The following is a 14,381-nucleotide window of genomic DNA, read 5'->3' as shown; positions in this document are numbered from 1 at the left end:
TCTCCTCCTCCAGCTCCTATGCAGCTAAGAACAGGAGTGTGATTACTTATAAAAATGGAAAAACCTATTTATGTTTTTATATCTATAGACAAATGTTCTGCCTTTCATTTTTATTTTAAACTGAATGGGTTGTTTTACACGGTGAGGGTTTACAATCACTTTAGGTAAAACATTTTAGAATTATTGAACACAGATTGCAGTCATGATAATGAGGCATTCTGATTTCTGTTTTTTAGTTTAAAAAAAAAATGCAGATTGGTTTCAGACTCTCTCTCTCTCTCTCTCTAATTGAATCTCTGTACAAAGCCATACAGATCCATACCCCTCTGGGAGGGAGCTGTGGCAGAGGAGCAGTTCTATCCTTCACTCCTATAATTTATTCAGCTATATGTAATGTGAGCTTGCACTATTGAACTCTGTAAAGAACAGGCAGTTTTAGCAAAGCAGTTAAGATTAGTCTAAAAAACATGTGACAGTGGGACTCTTAAATATAAAATACTCATCTTTGCCATTTCAGATTTACCCTAAGAAATAATTTTTTAAACTGTATTTTTTAGCTATGAACATATGACACTGGCCAATAATAGGTAATACTCTACCTTGTCACTCTCTGAGGGCCGCATAGTTTTACTTAGGAATCTCAGGGCAACAACTGGAAGCAGACACACCGCCACGGTCAGGATTATAGTCAGCCAGAGGTAGGGTTGACGTAAAGCATTTGGCGCTGCTCCTGAAGACAAGAACCGAAATCGCAGATTTTACAGATTTAATACCATACATAATATTATTATTCTTCTTAATAATACAATTTATTAGAAATAAAAGATTATATACATGGTTTAAAGAGGCCCAACTAAAAACTATTAAATTATCTTCTGATGTTTGACACCAGCACAGACTGTTATTCAGGGTGGCAAAGCTCATGCTTCAGTAGTGAGAAAATCTCCCATAGCACGGAGGCTGTGGAAGATAAAACATAATTCTTAAAATAAATGCAACTCATACAGAAAGCCTCTGGCGACCGGGGTCGTGCAGCAATGTGACGTCAGCACAGAGTTTCCGCCCTGACGTGTTTCGTCCAATTCGACATTCTCAAGTGAACCTCTGATATGTATTGGTACTGTATTGATGCCCATTATTTTAATAAAAATACTACACTCTATTACTGGCATCTGGTTCCTAGGCGAGCTTTATTTACTACAGTTGGGACCGGACCCCTGTGTCATTAAAGGAAGATATCTCGAGACTGGTGTATACATGGGCATCTTGCTTGAATTTCATGCTGTAGCTGTAGTATTCATTGCAGCATATATTTTTTTGTGAGTGGTGGTGCTTGATGATTTTTACACAAAGAAGGATGAAACAATTTGCCTGGTTGGTGTAAGAGTAATTTTTCACGGAAGTGTTCTTGGGACTAATGCATGATAGAATGTTTAATTGATGATTTGATTTCTAAGTTTAACTTCACCTTTATAGAATATATATAAAATGAATGGAGATATAATTTTATTCAATTATTTGGCGCTGCACAGATTTATTGTTTATGTTGTTTTGGTTGTTTGTATATCGTCTTTTTTGTACTAGCAGCCACATTTCTATACCAGCGCAGATCTATTATTGAAATATTTTGTAAAACACTTGGTGAAGTGAGAATCCCAGCTTGCCCCCCAGTATAACCATCTACCTGTGAAAATGAATTTGGAAGGAAAGAGGACGTGGATCCCAGCACTCTGTAGATCAAACGTGATTCCAAAGTAGATGGCAATGCTTCCAAACACAGAGAACGCGTTCACAAACGTCCAATAGGATGTATCCAGCCCAATCTGTTATAACAGAAAGGAAAGGTTATTAAAAGAAACACAACTATCCTTCAGATCTGCAGCAGCAACGGCCATAAACAATGTCACCAACTTTTTGTAATTTCTAATGCAGATATACTGTATATATTCGTCCAAAAATGATGGATGTACAAATTTATTTTATTTTTTAAAGTGGAGTTCCACCTGGAAGCTCCACTTATCTGCCCCCCCCCCCCCCGCCACATTTGGCACGTTTTGGGGGGGAAAGCGGGTACATTTTTTTCACAAGTACCCGCTCCCACTTCTGGCTCAGTTCGCCACAGTGAACTAAGCCAGAAGTTCGGCCCCCCCTCCCTCCCCTTGCAGCCCTCTGGGACATTTCACAGGTCCCAGAAGACTACGGCCCATTTACAAAGCACAGTGGGAGGCTAGCTGTGAAGCTGCAGGGCTCCCTTGCTGGTTTCCTTAGTCAAGATGGTGGCACCAGCACACGATAGCTGATCGAAAAATCAGCTTGGGGTGAGGACACCACTGGATCCCTGGACAGGTAAATGCCCTAATATTTTTTTCACAAGTACCCGCTCCCACTTCTGGCTCAGTTCACCGCAGCGAACTAAGCCAGAAGTTCGGTCCCTCCTCCCTCCCCTTGCAGCCCTCTGGGACACTTCACAGGTCCCAGAAGACTGAGGCCCATTCACAAAGCACAGCGGGATGCCAGCTGTGAAGCTGCAGGACTCCCTTGCTGGTTTCCTTAGTCAAGATGGTGGCGCCAACACATGATAGCTGATCGAAGAATCCGCTTGGGGTGAGGTCACCGCTGAATCCCTGGAAAGGTAAGTGCCCCGATTTTTTTTTTTATACATTTTATTTAGTGGTATGCGACAATACCAATGAAAACAAAAGGTGACTTCACCAACCAGCTAAGTGAAACAAGGTAACAGTGGTACAATCAAGAAATAATTACACATCGTTGAACAGAAATAACACTTAAAGCTCTACAGATTTTTTTTTTTTGTTTTAGGGATTTAAATAAATTGGTCTTTCTGTAAGCTGCTAATACTTTTGTATTGTCTTAGTAGTACTATATTAAAAAGGTGTGACTTCCGCCAAAACCTTTTTTGAGAACTAGCTGGATAGAGCGGAAAAAGGTCAGAAGGTCTGTCAGGTCCTTAGTGTTGTCCCCTTAGAGGAGGTTTCTTCTCACTTCCAGTTGCGGTGACATTGTTAAAACAGTGACAGGAAGAGAGGGGAACAGGCTGATTGCTTTAAAAATTCCCAAAAGACAGAAACGCTCTATTTTTCAGCCATAAAACTCATAATGTCATTTATATAAAAGACAGCGCTACAAAAGAATTAGTATGTGCTCAGCTTGCCTGGAAGTTGACAGTAAAGATGAGCGCGGTGGCCGTGGTCACAGCAAAAGACTGGTAATCGGAAGGCGCCTCTCCATCCTGCCCCATGGTTAACAAGAATGCTCCGTACGGTATGAAAAAGATGATCAAGGAGGTGACTACTCCATGAAACAAACTCAAGAAGAACTTCTTGTAGTTAAACAGCAGATCCTTTTGGCCCGGTATATACAAGCGAGGGAAGCGAAGGCTCAGCTTGTCACTGACATCCTGCAACAAGAAGAGTTTAAATTAGGGATAGAAACACAAATCTGGCCTGTATTGCTGAAACTACAATGTCTTTATATATGCTATGTAGGCACTGACCTGATCCAAAAGGCCAACGAGAAGAACAGGCAAGCTGGAGTAAAGGACATTGTACAAAGCAATAAACCAGTCCTCATACACTGTCTGGAATGTCAGGTAAAAAAAAAACCTGTTAATATTTGTATTAAATTTTCAGCATTGCTTTCAATTCATATTCAGTTTGTAAAAGTCGAGGTTAATTATTGAAATGTCACAAGAACAGGACTAGAGGCTAAATCTTCCAATGGGAAACTTATTCTGGTAACATCTGTCTAAGGCAGCCCATACATTGATAATTTTTTTGCTCAACTAGCAGGTTGAATGAAAAAAAAAATGACCCGAATCACACATTCGAAGTGGAATACCAATGCACACCAGTAGAATACAATAATCAGTGTTGCCAGCTATAGTAGGCTGGTTGTACACAAGTCAATCGATTGATCGGCTTGTGTAAAACCAGCTAGCCCTTTCTACTACATGGATTAGAATTCGGCCATTCCCTGCTGAAGTGGCCAAATTTCCCCCTGGCAACACCTCTGAAGGAACCCTAGTTGAGAAAGGATGGTCTATGATAATTCCCTCATTTTGACTACATCGCCTTCTGCTTCCTGTTGTATCTCTGGGGCAGGAAGTAAAGGAAAATCTCCCCAATTAGACACAGACAAAAACAACCATTTATTATGCGGTTCTAAAGAAAAAAACCCACATCCTTATATGTTGAGTAGTGTGAAATAATTTACATATTTTATGCTTGCCACACACTATTTACAGCCAGTAAGGCCAATTAGAAAAAAGATCTATCAAGGGTTTCCACGCCGCTGTAGAAACCAGTGATGGTCCTTTTAACTGGGTGACATAGTTCCTAGATTTTCCAATTGTTCAATCCTGTTAAGCAGGCATTCTAAACTAATAATTATCTCAAACAAAAATTGTCATCATGGTATTCCAAGTTTGACCAACTCCTTCTAGAACTACTGCTGTCCAACAAAAGAATTATTCAGTCCTGTGACCTGGTCCATCAACGCTCATATACAGGCTGCTCTGCTTACCTGAGCAGAAAATCCATTGAAAAACGAGTACCAGAAGTGAACTAATGTGAATGCAAAGTTCTTGTAAAAGAAAAAACCGAGGAACTTGCACATGCGGATGTAGGACCAGCGACCGTGGACCAAGATCAGCCTCTGCAGGTATCGAAACTGAGCGAAGGAGTAGTCACTGGACATCACCGCTTGCATACCTTCCTGTCCACTAATACCAACACCTATATGGGCAGCTGAAAAAGAAGAAGAGAGAACTGTAAGACCACACACAACCATCTCTTGGAGGCTATTTTTGAGCTCCAAGACCATGTTCGGCTGTTTTATATATATTTACTGTTGCCAGTACTAAAGTAGATTACATTTTTTTTTCTATTTTGTTGAGTAAATATGAAATACTGCAGCTGCTTTTTTTTTTTTTTTGCAAGAACATTAGCTGGAACAAAGGGGAACAGCCACTAAAAGTTTAGAAAATCTCTACAAGCAATCATGAAAAGTAATGAGAAGCACAGAAATATTGCATCATTTCCATGTAATGGGCCATGTATGACTGGTTTTCGTTGGAAGTCAAAAATTCTTGAATATGGCTGACTTTTGCAAACACAAATCCATATCCAGCTCCATGTTCTATTTCCTTCTTACTTTTAATCATGTTGACATCATTGGCACCGTCCCCAATGGCCAAGGTGATGGCCTTCTTGTACTTCTTCACCAATTCTACCACCATGGCCTTCTGTTTTGGGGTCACTCTGCAGCAGATGACGGAATTGCATTCACATGCCAGGTCCACAAAGTTCTTCTGTCGCTGCTCTTTAAGGGCATATGCTTTCTGTTTATCTGCAAGGTCCTTCTGCTTCTCTTCTGCTGTTCTGGGAAATTTGAGCTTCAGACGTTTCTTTTTCTTTTTTTTCTTTTCCAGAAGGATTTCATTCTGAGACAAGCAGACAAAATTAAATAAAATATAACAAACATGTTTTAAAATAGTAGAGTGCAGGTTAGGTATTACGTGATGATATTCTGGTCATTTGAGTGTGAAATACGGTTCAAGAGTCATGTGAACACTATAACTTGGTCTTCACCTATGTAGAAATGGGTTGGGAGCCAAACAGGGCTGCTGCAAAATTCTTCCCCCTTCTAAAGTGGCTGTCAACCAGGCAGCAATGGCCAGGCAGAGATGCAAGATATAGTAGTGCTGTGCTTTGCCCCATCAGCCTTAGTCAGCTCTCACGCAAAGGTGACAACACCGCTACTACATTGCAAGTAGACCAGTAATTAACACAAGCCTTGTGGTGTTGGATTTGAAGACCAGAAGAGGAAAGAAGATTCTTGTCTCCAGGAAGGTCTGGACTGAGTAGCCAAGAATTTGTATGGGTTCTTACAGTTGTGCCAACAAAAAAAAGTGTGACCTACATACCAGCCATGATCCAGTAATGATTAAAGAACATTTTTGGTCAGTATGGAAGTAGGGTTCCGAGTTATCCTGAGCTGCTCCGGGATTGCCTGCTGTTCGGTTTTTCTGATTTTCCATCCTCGTCTGGAGGAGGGCACTGAAAATAAATGAAACAGTACCTTAGAGTGAGATCAGTATACATCATATGTAAAGTTCTGTCCCCACGTTCCGCAGTCCACCACAATTGTTTCCAGTCTGCCTTGCAATACCAGCAGGAAACCCTGGCATTTGTAGGATATATAGTTTGTTGCGGTTTGTTGGTTGATGTGTTGCAATCAAGCAGGGAAGGTATAGGCAAGGAGAAGCAAGGACACATTTAGAAGGGTGTCTTAGCTTAAATTGGGGGACCTTAGTCTGTCATATCAGTGCAACTGCAATGGGGGAATGTTAATTTTAGTGGAGATATAATATAGAAAAAAAGTAAAAAAAAAAAAAATATAGGAAAAGAAAGAATTTTAGAATGTAATTTTTTTCCATGGTTAAGTAAGATGTCATAAGGCAGGGATCAAACAAAACACATCCTAACAAAATCTGATGCATCGTCTTTGCTTACTTGATGTCCTCCCCGTAACAAATCTTGGTGTCATCTGTTAGGAGTTCACAAGCAAAGCCAATGTTCTCTGCAGTTTCTGGGGAAAAAAAAAAAGAATTATATATTGTGTGTGTCTACATAAAAACAGGATATGAAACCTGATATACACAGTACATGCAATATGCATGAATCATTTATTTCTCGAAAATACAACCAATGCAAAAGATTTCACTCTCATCATTTGCCTGTTTTTTGTTTTGGCTGTTTGGTGGTTTATTCAGAAATAATAGACTGATGGGATGAGAGATGCATTGGATGCCAATAGGATGCACACGAAAGATCTATAGCATGCTAATGAAATGCACATGGGATGAATACATGAGATGCATGGGAAGCACACGTGAGAAATGCATGGGATGCCAATGGAATGCACATGGGATGTACATGTGAGAGATGCATGGCATGCAAATGTGAGAGATGAATGGGATGCCAATGGAATGCACACAATATGCCCATGTGAGACACACATGGTATACCAATGGAATGCACTCAGCATACCCATGTGAGAGATGCATGGTATGCCAATTTAATGCACATGGGATGCACGCATGAGAAATGCATAGGATGCAATGCAATGCAATGCACATGGAATGTGCACATGAGATGTATAGAATGTTAATGGAATGCACACATTAGAGATGCATGGGATTCAATGGAATGCACACGGGATGTGCACAAGAGATGCATGGGATGTTGTAGTAAATAAGTGTGCTCCTCAGCTGCATCTAGTAGCCATAATGCAATATTTCTGCATTCACACATCTGAACTGTACAGAACATAGCCTGAGAACACGGAACAAATTGACATGCAGTTTCAATGGCTGAACAGCTGTGCAATTCAGAATGTTCAGAAGCACCTTGATAGCCAGATGGACCCTTCTTTTGGTAAAAAGTGAAAACCCCCTTTGTAAACTGACTTGGTGGGCAATGACTATGTTCGATACTAAATATCCATACAGAATTTCTCCCAGCAGCCAATCAGAAATTTTAATTAAATCATTTGATTTGGGGACGAGGTTTTGATATGGCTATTTCAGTCCCAATAGACTGTTGCATTGAAAATTTGAACCAAAACGTTCATGGCACAATAATATTTTGTTTGGTGGTATTGCTGCCATGAATATTGCAATTGTTATGTACAGTATATTATAGGTAATTAAATGGTATCTATAGACAACTTTCTTATTTTTAATTTGGATGCAGTATGAAAGAATCAGAACCCCTGCCAAGTTGTTATTGTTGCCCTGGTTTCCACTAAAAAGATTCAACCATTAATCATTGTTATGGAGACAGAAAGTGAGGAGAAATTCAAAATTTTACAATCATTTGAAGGGGAAATCTTACAATGGGGACACCTATTCTGGTGATACCCGTCTAAGAGGCTGACACCCTTGGCTTTGTACAAATTTCTTCTCTTTCTTCCTGTTGTGTCTTCATGAGAGGAAATAAAGGGACAACTCTACAATCAGGATACCAACAGCATAAAATAACCTTACAGCAGTATTAACCTTTTTGGAGCATAATACTTTTTTCCTTTGATATACCGTATTTTTCGCTCCATAAGACGCACCTGACCATTAGACACACCTAGGTTTTAGAGGAGAAAAACAAGAAAAAAATATTCTGAACCAATGGACTGCAGACATAGTACAGGGGATGACCAGAGACTGCGGAGAGTACAGGGGATGACCAGAGACTGCGGACAGTACAGGGGATGACCAGAGACTGCGGACAGTACAGGGGATGACCAGAGACTGCGGACAGTACAGGGGATGACCAGAGACTGCGGACAGTACAGGGGATGACCAGAGACTGCAGACAGTACAGGGGATGACCAGAGACTGCAGACAGTACAGGGGATGACCAGAGACTGCGGACAGTACAGGGGATGACCAGAGACTGCGGACAGTACAGGGGATGACCAGAGACTGCGGACAGTACAGGGGATGACCAGAGACTGCGGACAGTACAGGGGATGACCAGAGACTGCGGACAGTACAGGGGATGACCAGAGACTGCGGACAGTACAGGGGATGACCAGAGACTGCGGACAGTACAGGGGATGACCAGAGACTGCGGACAGTACAGGGGATGACCAGAGACTGCGGACAGTACAGGGGATGACCAGAGACTGCGGACAGTACAGGGGATGACCAGAGACTGCGGACAGTACAGGGGATGACCAGAGACTGCGGACAGTACAGGGGATGACCAGAGACTGCGGACAGTACAGGGGATGACCAGAGACTGCGGACAGTACAGGGGATGACCAGAGACTGCGGACAGTACAGGGGATGACCAGAGACTGCGGACAGTACAGGGGATGACCAGAGACTGCGGACAGTACAGGGGATGACCAGAGACTGCGGACAGTACAGGGGATGACCAGAGACTGCGGACAGTACAGGGGATGACCAGAGACTGCGGACAGTACAGGGGATGACCAGAGACTGCGGACAGTACAGGGGATGACCAGAGACTGCGGACAGTAAGGGGATTACCAGAGACTGTGGACAGTACAGGGGATGACCAGAGACTGTGGACCTTTGGGGAGGGAGGGGGAGCGGGTTCCTGAAATTGACAGGTACACGCTCCCACTTCTGCGGAGTTGTCCTCCCTTTAGTGCGGGCACCCGACTGTGTCCACTGCGCGTGCACAAGAAGCGCTGCGCTTTGTGAATGGCCCGGCGTCTTCTGGGAACTGTCATGTGTCCCAGAAGACGCCGGACCATTCACAAAGCGCAGCGCTTCTCGAGCATGCGCAGTGGGCACCTGGCTGTGACAGCCGGGTGCCCACACTAAAGTTGCCGGCACAGGAAGACTGCACAGCGCTGGACCGAAGATCAGGTAAGTTTCTGCGTCAGAGAAGAGACGAGCGGCCGGTCCGGTATTCTGACATGCTGTCGACAGCGGAAATACCGGACCGGCCTCTTGATAAGACGCACTGATATTTTCCCCCCTTTTTTGGAGGGAAAAAAAGTGTGTCTTATGGAGCGAAAAATACAGTACTTTTTTGGTGTAATATATACATAGTTTTGGAGAATACGATAAGTGTAGAACACAGATAATCGGTCAGTGCTGAAAGATTACTTGTTGGAAATTTCTGCACCAGACACAACCGTTCCAATATCCAGAAGCCAAAAACTATTGTACCCCCTTTTCTTTGCCTAGAATAATAAAACATTGGGATCGGTTGGCTTTATTGCTCTTTCTCTGAAGCGGAACAGAAATGTGTATGCAGGTTCTCACGCAGGCTGTGTTAGCCTTGCTTTAAAAGGCCATTCCACTTTAAAGTGGAACTCAAACAGCTTTGTAGGCATGATTGGATGCACATACTACGCAGGTTGCAAGGAGTAAAACTAATTAAGACTTACACACATGGACCTGCTTGTAGCTGCAGTCCCGGGAAGCTAATCGAGATAATACCATCACCACAAGAAGCCATTAGAGAAAGATTGATTCAACATCTATCAAACTGGATTAGCAGTTTTGGGTGCTTCCATCTCTCTTCATTAGAAAGCACAGGACCTTCACTTCTTGTACATACCTTTTTTATCCCCAGTCAGCACCCAGATCTTTATATCTGCTTTGGCTAGTTTGGAGATTGTGTAGGGTACACCATCTTGAAGCTTGTCTTCAATGGCTGTGGCTCCCAGCAGCTATAAAAGAGACGTAATGGAAGTAATTGTGTCACTGTAACATGCAGGGATATCAGGGTATCCCTAATTTAAAGCACATGCATCCATAGACACACACCAAAGTAGTAGCCATGTTGGATGCTGGACCAGAAGATGCAGACTTTCAATTGCCTAGGATCAAGTGATACTATGATAGCAAGGCCACATTGGTAAATTGGTATTGATCTAATCCAACAAGGCTCATTGTGCTGCCCAAGGAAAAATAAATAATCCCATCCGACGCTAGATCCCACCCATTCATCACTCATTATTATGACTTCTTGGCACTATGGATCTTCAGAAAACCGCACAGGGATGTAGATAGATTTTCCTTTGCATTGTTAGTGGTCATAGTTAAAGGACACAGCCATGACATAAGGCAAAATTAATAACGTCTTGTGCCACTTATGGAGGGTTACCGAAAACAAATTTCTCAACTGGTTCCATCAAAGAACCAACATTGGTCACATCACAGAAAACTGCTTCCTCCCCTCAGAAAGGCCCTCTCCACTATCTGACCACACACTCACCACTAGGTTGGTTTCAATCTCTTCATAGACTTGATCCAGAGCTTCATCCCGGTTAACCATGGCCACACTGGCAGCCATATACCTTTTACTCCACTTGTCAAACTCTTCTTCACTGATGTCCTTGTAGCTGAGACATAAGGTCCTAAGAGTCTCATTCGCAAAAACCTGATGAAATAAACCATGAACACTTAAATATTACCTTTAGAGTGGACCTCTTCTTTACTTTAAAAGTCTACATGAATTCCTGACATGGCACAGTATACTTGTCCAAAAGCTTTACTAATTATCTATATATATATATATATATATATATATATATATATATATATATATATATATATATATAAAAAATCAGTCCTTGAGTTCCAGTCAAGTGATTGTGACTATGACTGAGAGAAGCATCTAGGGAGGATTAGTCACCAGTCAGCTGCAAGAAAATGGAAGCCTTTGCTCAATCAGTATCCCCTCCCCTAGTGATCACTTACTCAACCCATAGTTTGAAACCTTCAAAGCCATTTTTGTATCTTTGTCTGGAGCCATGCTTCAGTAATATTGATCACCAACACATAGTGTAATGTTTGAACCCAAGTAAAGCCATCACAGATTTCCATCCTAGATGTAGACTGGTTGGTTACATTACTCTGCTAGTTTTTTTTTATCTGTATTAGAGACTCCAGCTGTGAGATCTCCTCTTTGAATTCCAAAGTCTGGCTCCTCTTGCTACATTTCCAGTATGTAAAGTAAATGAACAATTCAGCAGGAAGAGTGAAACCCCTTTGTAATAGTCGAGGTAACGGTGCAAACCTGGAAACTGAATGCAGTGGTTTCACCGCCGAAGTCTCCTAGAGACAGAACTAGAATGCCGACTTTACATTTAAGTGCTATAAACTCTAACAATGAACTTCTTTTATTTGCTCCCTTGATCAGAAATGCATATTTAAAGCGCCTTAATTAGCCCTCTCAGTTGTCTTGGGTTTATGTTGTGTCTGAGACTGGAGTGATTGAGTAGTTTAGTAAAAGACACTGGGCAGGGCTGACACCACAAATGCTGTATGTTTTAAGCCCACAACAGGAATTAGAAGCAGAGTGCATTTCTACCAGATCAACATATAAAATTATCAACATTATTCTGTATATGCAGTGCTTTTAGAGACAAAACATGGAGAAATGTATGTATGTATGCAGAAACGTACTGAGTAGTTGCTCGCTACCACCAAAAAAAAAAAAAATTAATCAAATAATCAGTGGGGTTCAGGATAAAAAAAAAAAAAAAAAAAAAAAAGTGTCATTTGAAGACTCATCCACCCATACTCACATCCAATGCCTCCTGAGTTTCTTCTTTAATGGGGTTGTTAGGGTGAAGACGTTCATATATGACAGTGTCTGCCCCCTTGCAATACAGTTTAATGTTACCACTGGGTTCTCGCACTGAGGAAGCAAAAAAACAAAAAAAAAACAAAACAAAAATTACATACACTGTATATATAAAAACACACACACTAACTATATACATATATATATATACACATACATACACACACACACACACACACACATATACACACACACACACACATATATATATATATATATATATATATATACACACACACACACACGTAGATATATATACACACACACACACCCATCAAAACCCATCAGATCTCAATGAGGGTAAATCTCCTGCAATTTATCTATACTGACATGGACGGGGTAATGTGTTAGGAACGTAAGGACGCCCCATTGTTTGATGGAAATGAAAATGATCAAACTACAGAGGACTGAATTCAAAGACACCCCAAAAATCAAAGTGAAACAATGATGCAGCAGGCAAGTCCATATTGGTGAAATGTCATTGCAGCAACTCAGAATGGTCCTCGGTAGTTTGTATGGCCCCCACGTGCTTGTATGCATGCCTGACAACGTCGGGGAATGCGCCTAATGAGATCATGGATGGTGTCCTGGAGTATTTCCTCCCAGATCTGGACCAGGGCATCATGGACAGTCTGAGGTGCAACCTGGCGGCGTCGGATGGACCGAAACATGATATCCCAGAGGTGTTCTATTGGATTTAGGTCAGACAAGTGTGGGGAACATTTAATGGTATCATTTCCTTCATCCTCTGGGAACTGCCTGCATAATCTCACCACATGAGGCCAATCATTGTTGTGCACTAGGAGGAACCCAGGACCCATTGCACCAGCGTAGGATCTGACAATGGGTCCAAGGATTTAATCCCGTTACCTAATGGCAGTCAGGGTGCCATTGTCTAGCCTGTAGAGGTCTGCGAGTCCCTCCACGGATTTGCCTCCCCAGACCATCACTAACCCACCACCAGAACAGTCATGCTGAACGATGTTACAGGCAGCTCCTCCAGGCCCTTTCACGTCTGTCACATGTGCTCAGGGTGAACCTGCTCTCATCTGTGAAAAGCACAGGGTGCCAGTGGTGGACCTGCCAATTCTGGTATTCAATGGCAAATACCAATCGAGCTCTATGGTGCCGGGCAGTGAGCACAGGGCCTACTAGAGGACGTCGGGCCCTCAGGCCACCTTCATGCAGTCTTTTTCTGATTGTTTGGTCAGATATTCACACCAGTGGCCTGCTGGAGGTCATTTTGTAGGGCTCTGGCAGTGCCCTTCCTGTTCCTCCTTACACAAAGGAGCAGATACTGGTCCTGCTGATGGGTTAAGGACCTTCTTCGGCCCTGTCCAGCTCTCCTAGATTAACTGCCTGTCTCCTGGAATCTCCTCCATGCTCTTGAGACTGTGCTGGGAGACACAGCAAACCTTCTGGGAATGGCATGTATTGATGTGCCATCCTGGAGGAGTTGGACTGCCTGTGCAACCTCTGTAGGGTCCAGGTATCGCCTCATGCTACCAGTAGTGACACCGACCCTATCCAAATGCAAAACTAGTGAAAAACAGTCAGAAAAGATAAGTAGGGAAAAAATGTCAGTGGCCTCCACCTGTAAAACAATTCCTGTTTTGGGGGTCATCCCATTGTTGCCCATCTAGTGCACCTGTTGTTAATCAGTTTAAGCTGCTTTGGTGTTAATGAAATTAATATCCACATCAATATCCCAGGAGTTTAATTGACTCGATGCTAGACTCTGCTCAAAAAAATTAAAGGAACAATTTTTAATCAGTGTGTGCAACTTCATGGGTGGCTTGCCAACATATGTGCAACTTAATATACATATATCAATGCAAGTCGCACAATAAATCGCATAAAAATAGTGCAGGAATCTTTTTCAAAGTCCCTGCAACTCATGTCGCACCGATTTTAATGGTTCCATAACGGCAAATAGGGTGCGACTTTGATCTGTCGAGTCGCACCCGGTGTGAACGAAGGTTAAAATATAGAGCCTTCCAGCTCTGAGATCCTGCAGATTTTGAATCCAAGTATGTTGCTCTTGCATGCTCTGCCTTTCTCTCCATCCCAAAAGCAATCTGGCTGGTTAGACACTTCTCGTCTAAATGCTCTTGCTTCAGCATTGGGGCTTCCATATAACAGTGGACCATGTTTGTTCAAAGGGGATATAAAGACTGCTTGTTGTCTCTCTATTAGAGAGCCCATGTGACAAGGTGACAACGTAGAAGC

At 42.4% G+C, this 14,381-nt stretch overlaps 1 protein-coding gene across 2 annotated transcripts in view; it reads right to left on the bottom strand.

Annotated features, from left to right (window-relative positions):
- ATP8B1 (ATPase phospholipid transporting 8B1) overlaps nucleotides 1-14,381 on the bottom strand; it is a 144,251-nt gene that overhangs the window by 1,129 nt on the left and 128,741 nt on the right. For both annotated transcript variants that reach the window (XM_089683442.1, XM_089683441.1), the window contains exons 17-27: nucleotides 12,094-12,206; nucleotides 10,779-10,943; nucleotides 10,119-10,230; nucleotides 6,534-6,609; nucleotides 5,945-6,077; nucleotides 5,173-5,461; nucleotides 4,543-4,766; nucleotides 3,515-3,598; nucleotides 3,173-3,418; nucleotides 1,685-1,823; nucleotides 600-730 (exon numbers count right to left, since the gene is read on the bottom strand). In XM_089683442.1, coding sequence (XP_089539568.1) covers nucleotides 600-730; nucleotides 1,685-1,823; nucleotides 3,173-3,418; nucleotides 3,515-3,598; nucleotides 4,543-4,766; nucleotides 5,173-5,461; nucleotides 5,945-6,077; nucleotides 6,534-6,609; nucleotides 10,119-10,230; nucleotides 10,779-10,943; nucleotides 12,094-12,206 — 1,712 coding nt within the window. The remainder of the gene's footprint in view (nucleotides 1-599; nucleotides 731-1,684; nucleotides 1,824-3,172; nucleotides 3,419-3,514; nucleotides 3,599-4,542; nucleotides 4,767-5,172; nucleotides 5,462-5,944; nucleotides 6,078-6,533; nucleotides 6,610-10,118; nucleotides 10,231-10,778; nucleotides 10,944-12,093; nucleotides 12,207-14,381) is intronic.

Source organism: Staurois parvus, unplaced genomic scaffold (genome assembly GCF_062004578.1).
Source record: "Staurois parvus isolate SC_StPar_1 unplaced genomic scaffold, SC_StPar_1.0 ptg000310l, whole genome shotgun sequence".
NCBI lineage: Eukaryota > Metazoa > Chordata > Amphibia > Anura > Ranidae > Staurois > Staurois parvus.
The sequence above is the reverse complement of the archived record's forward strand: the minus strand, read 5'-3'. Positions and strand labels throughout refer to the sequence as shown.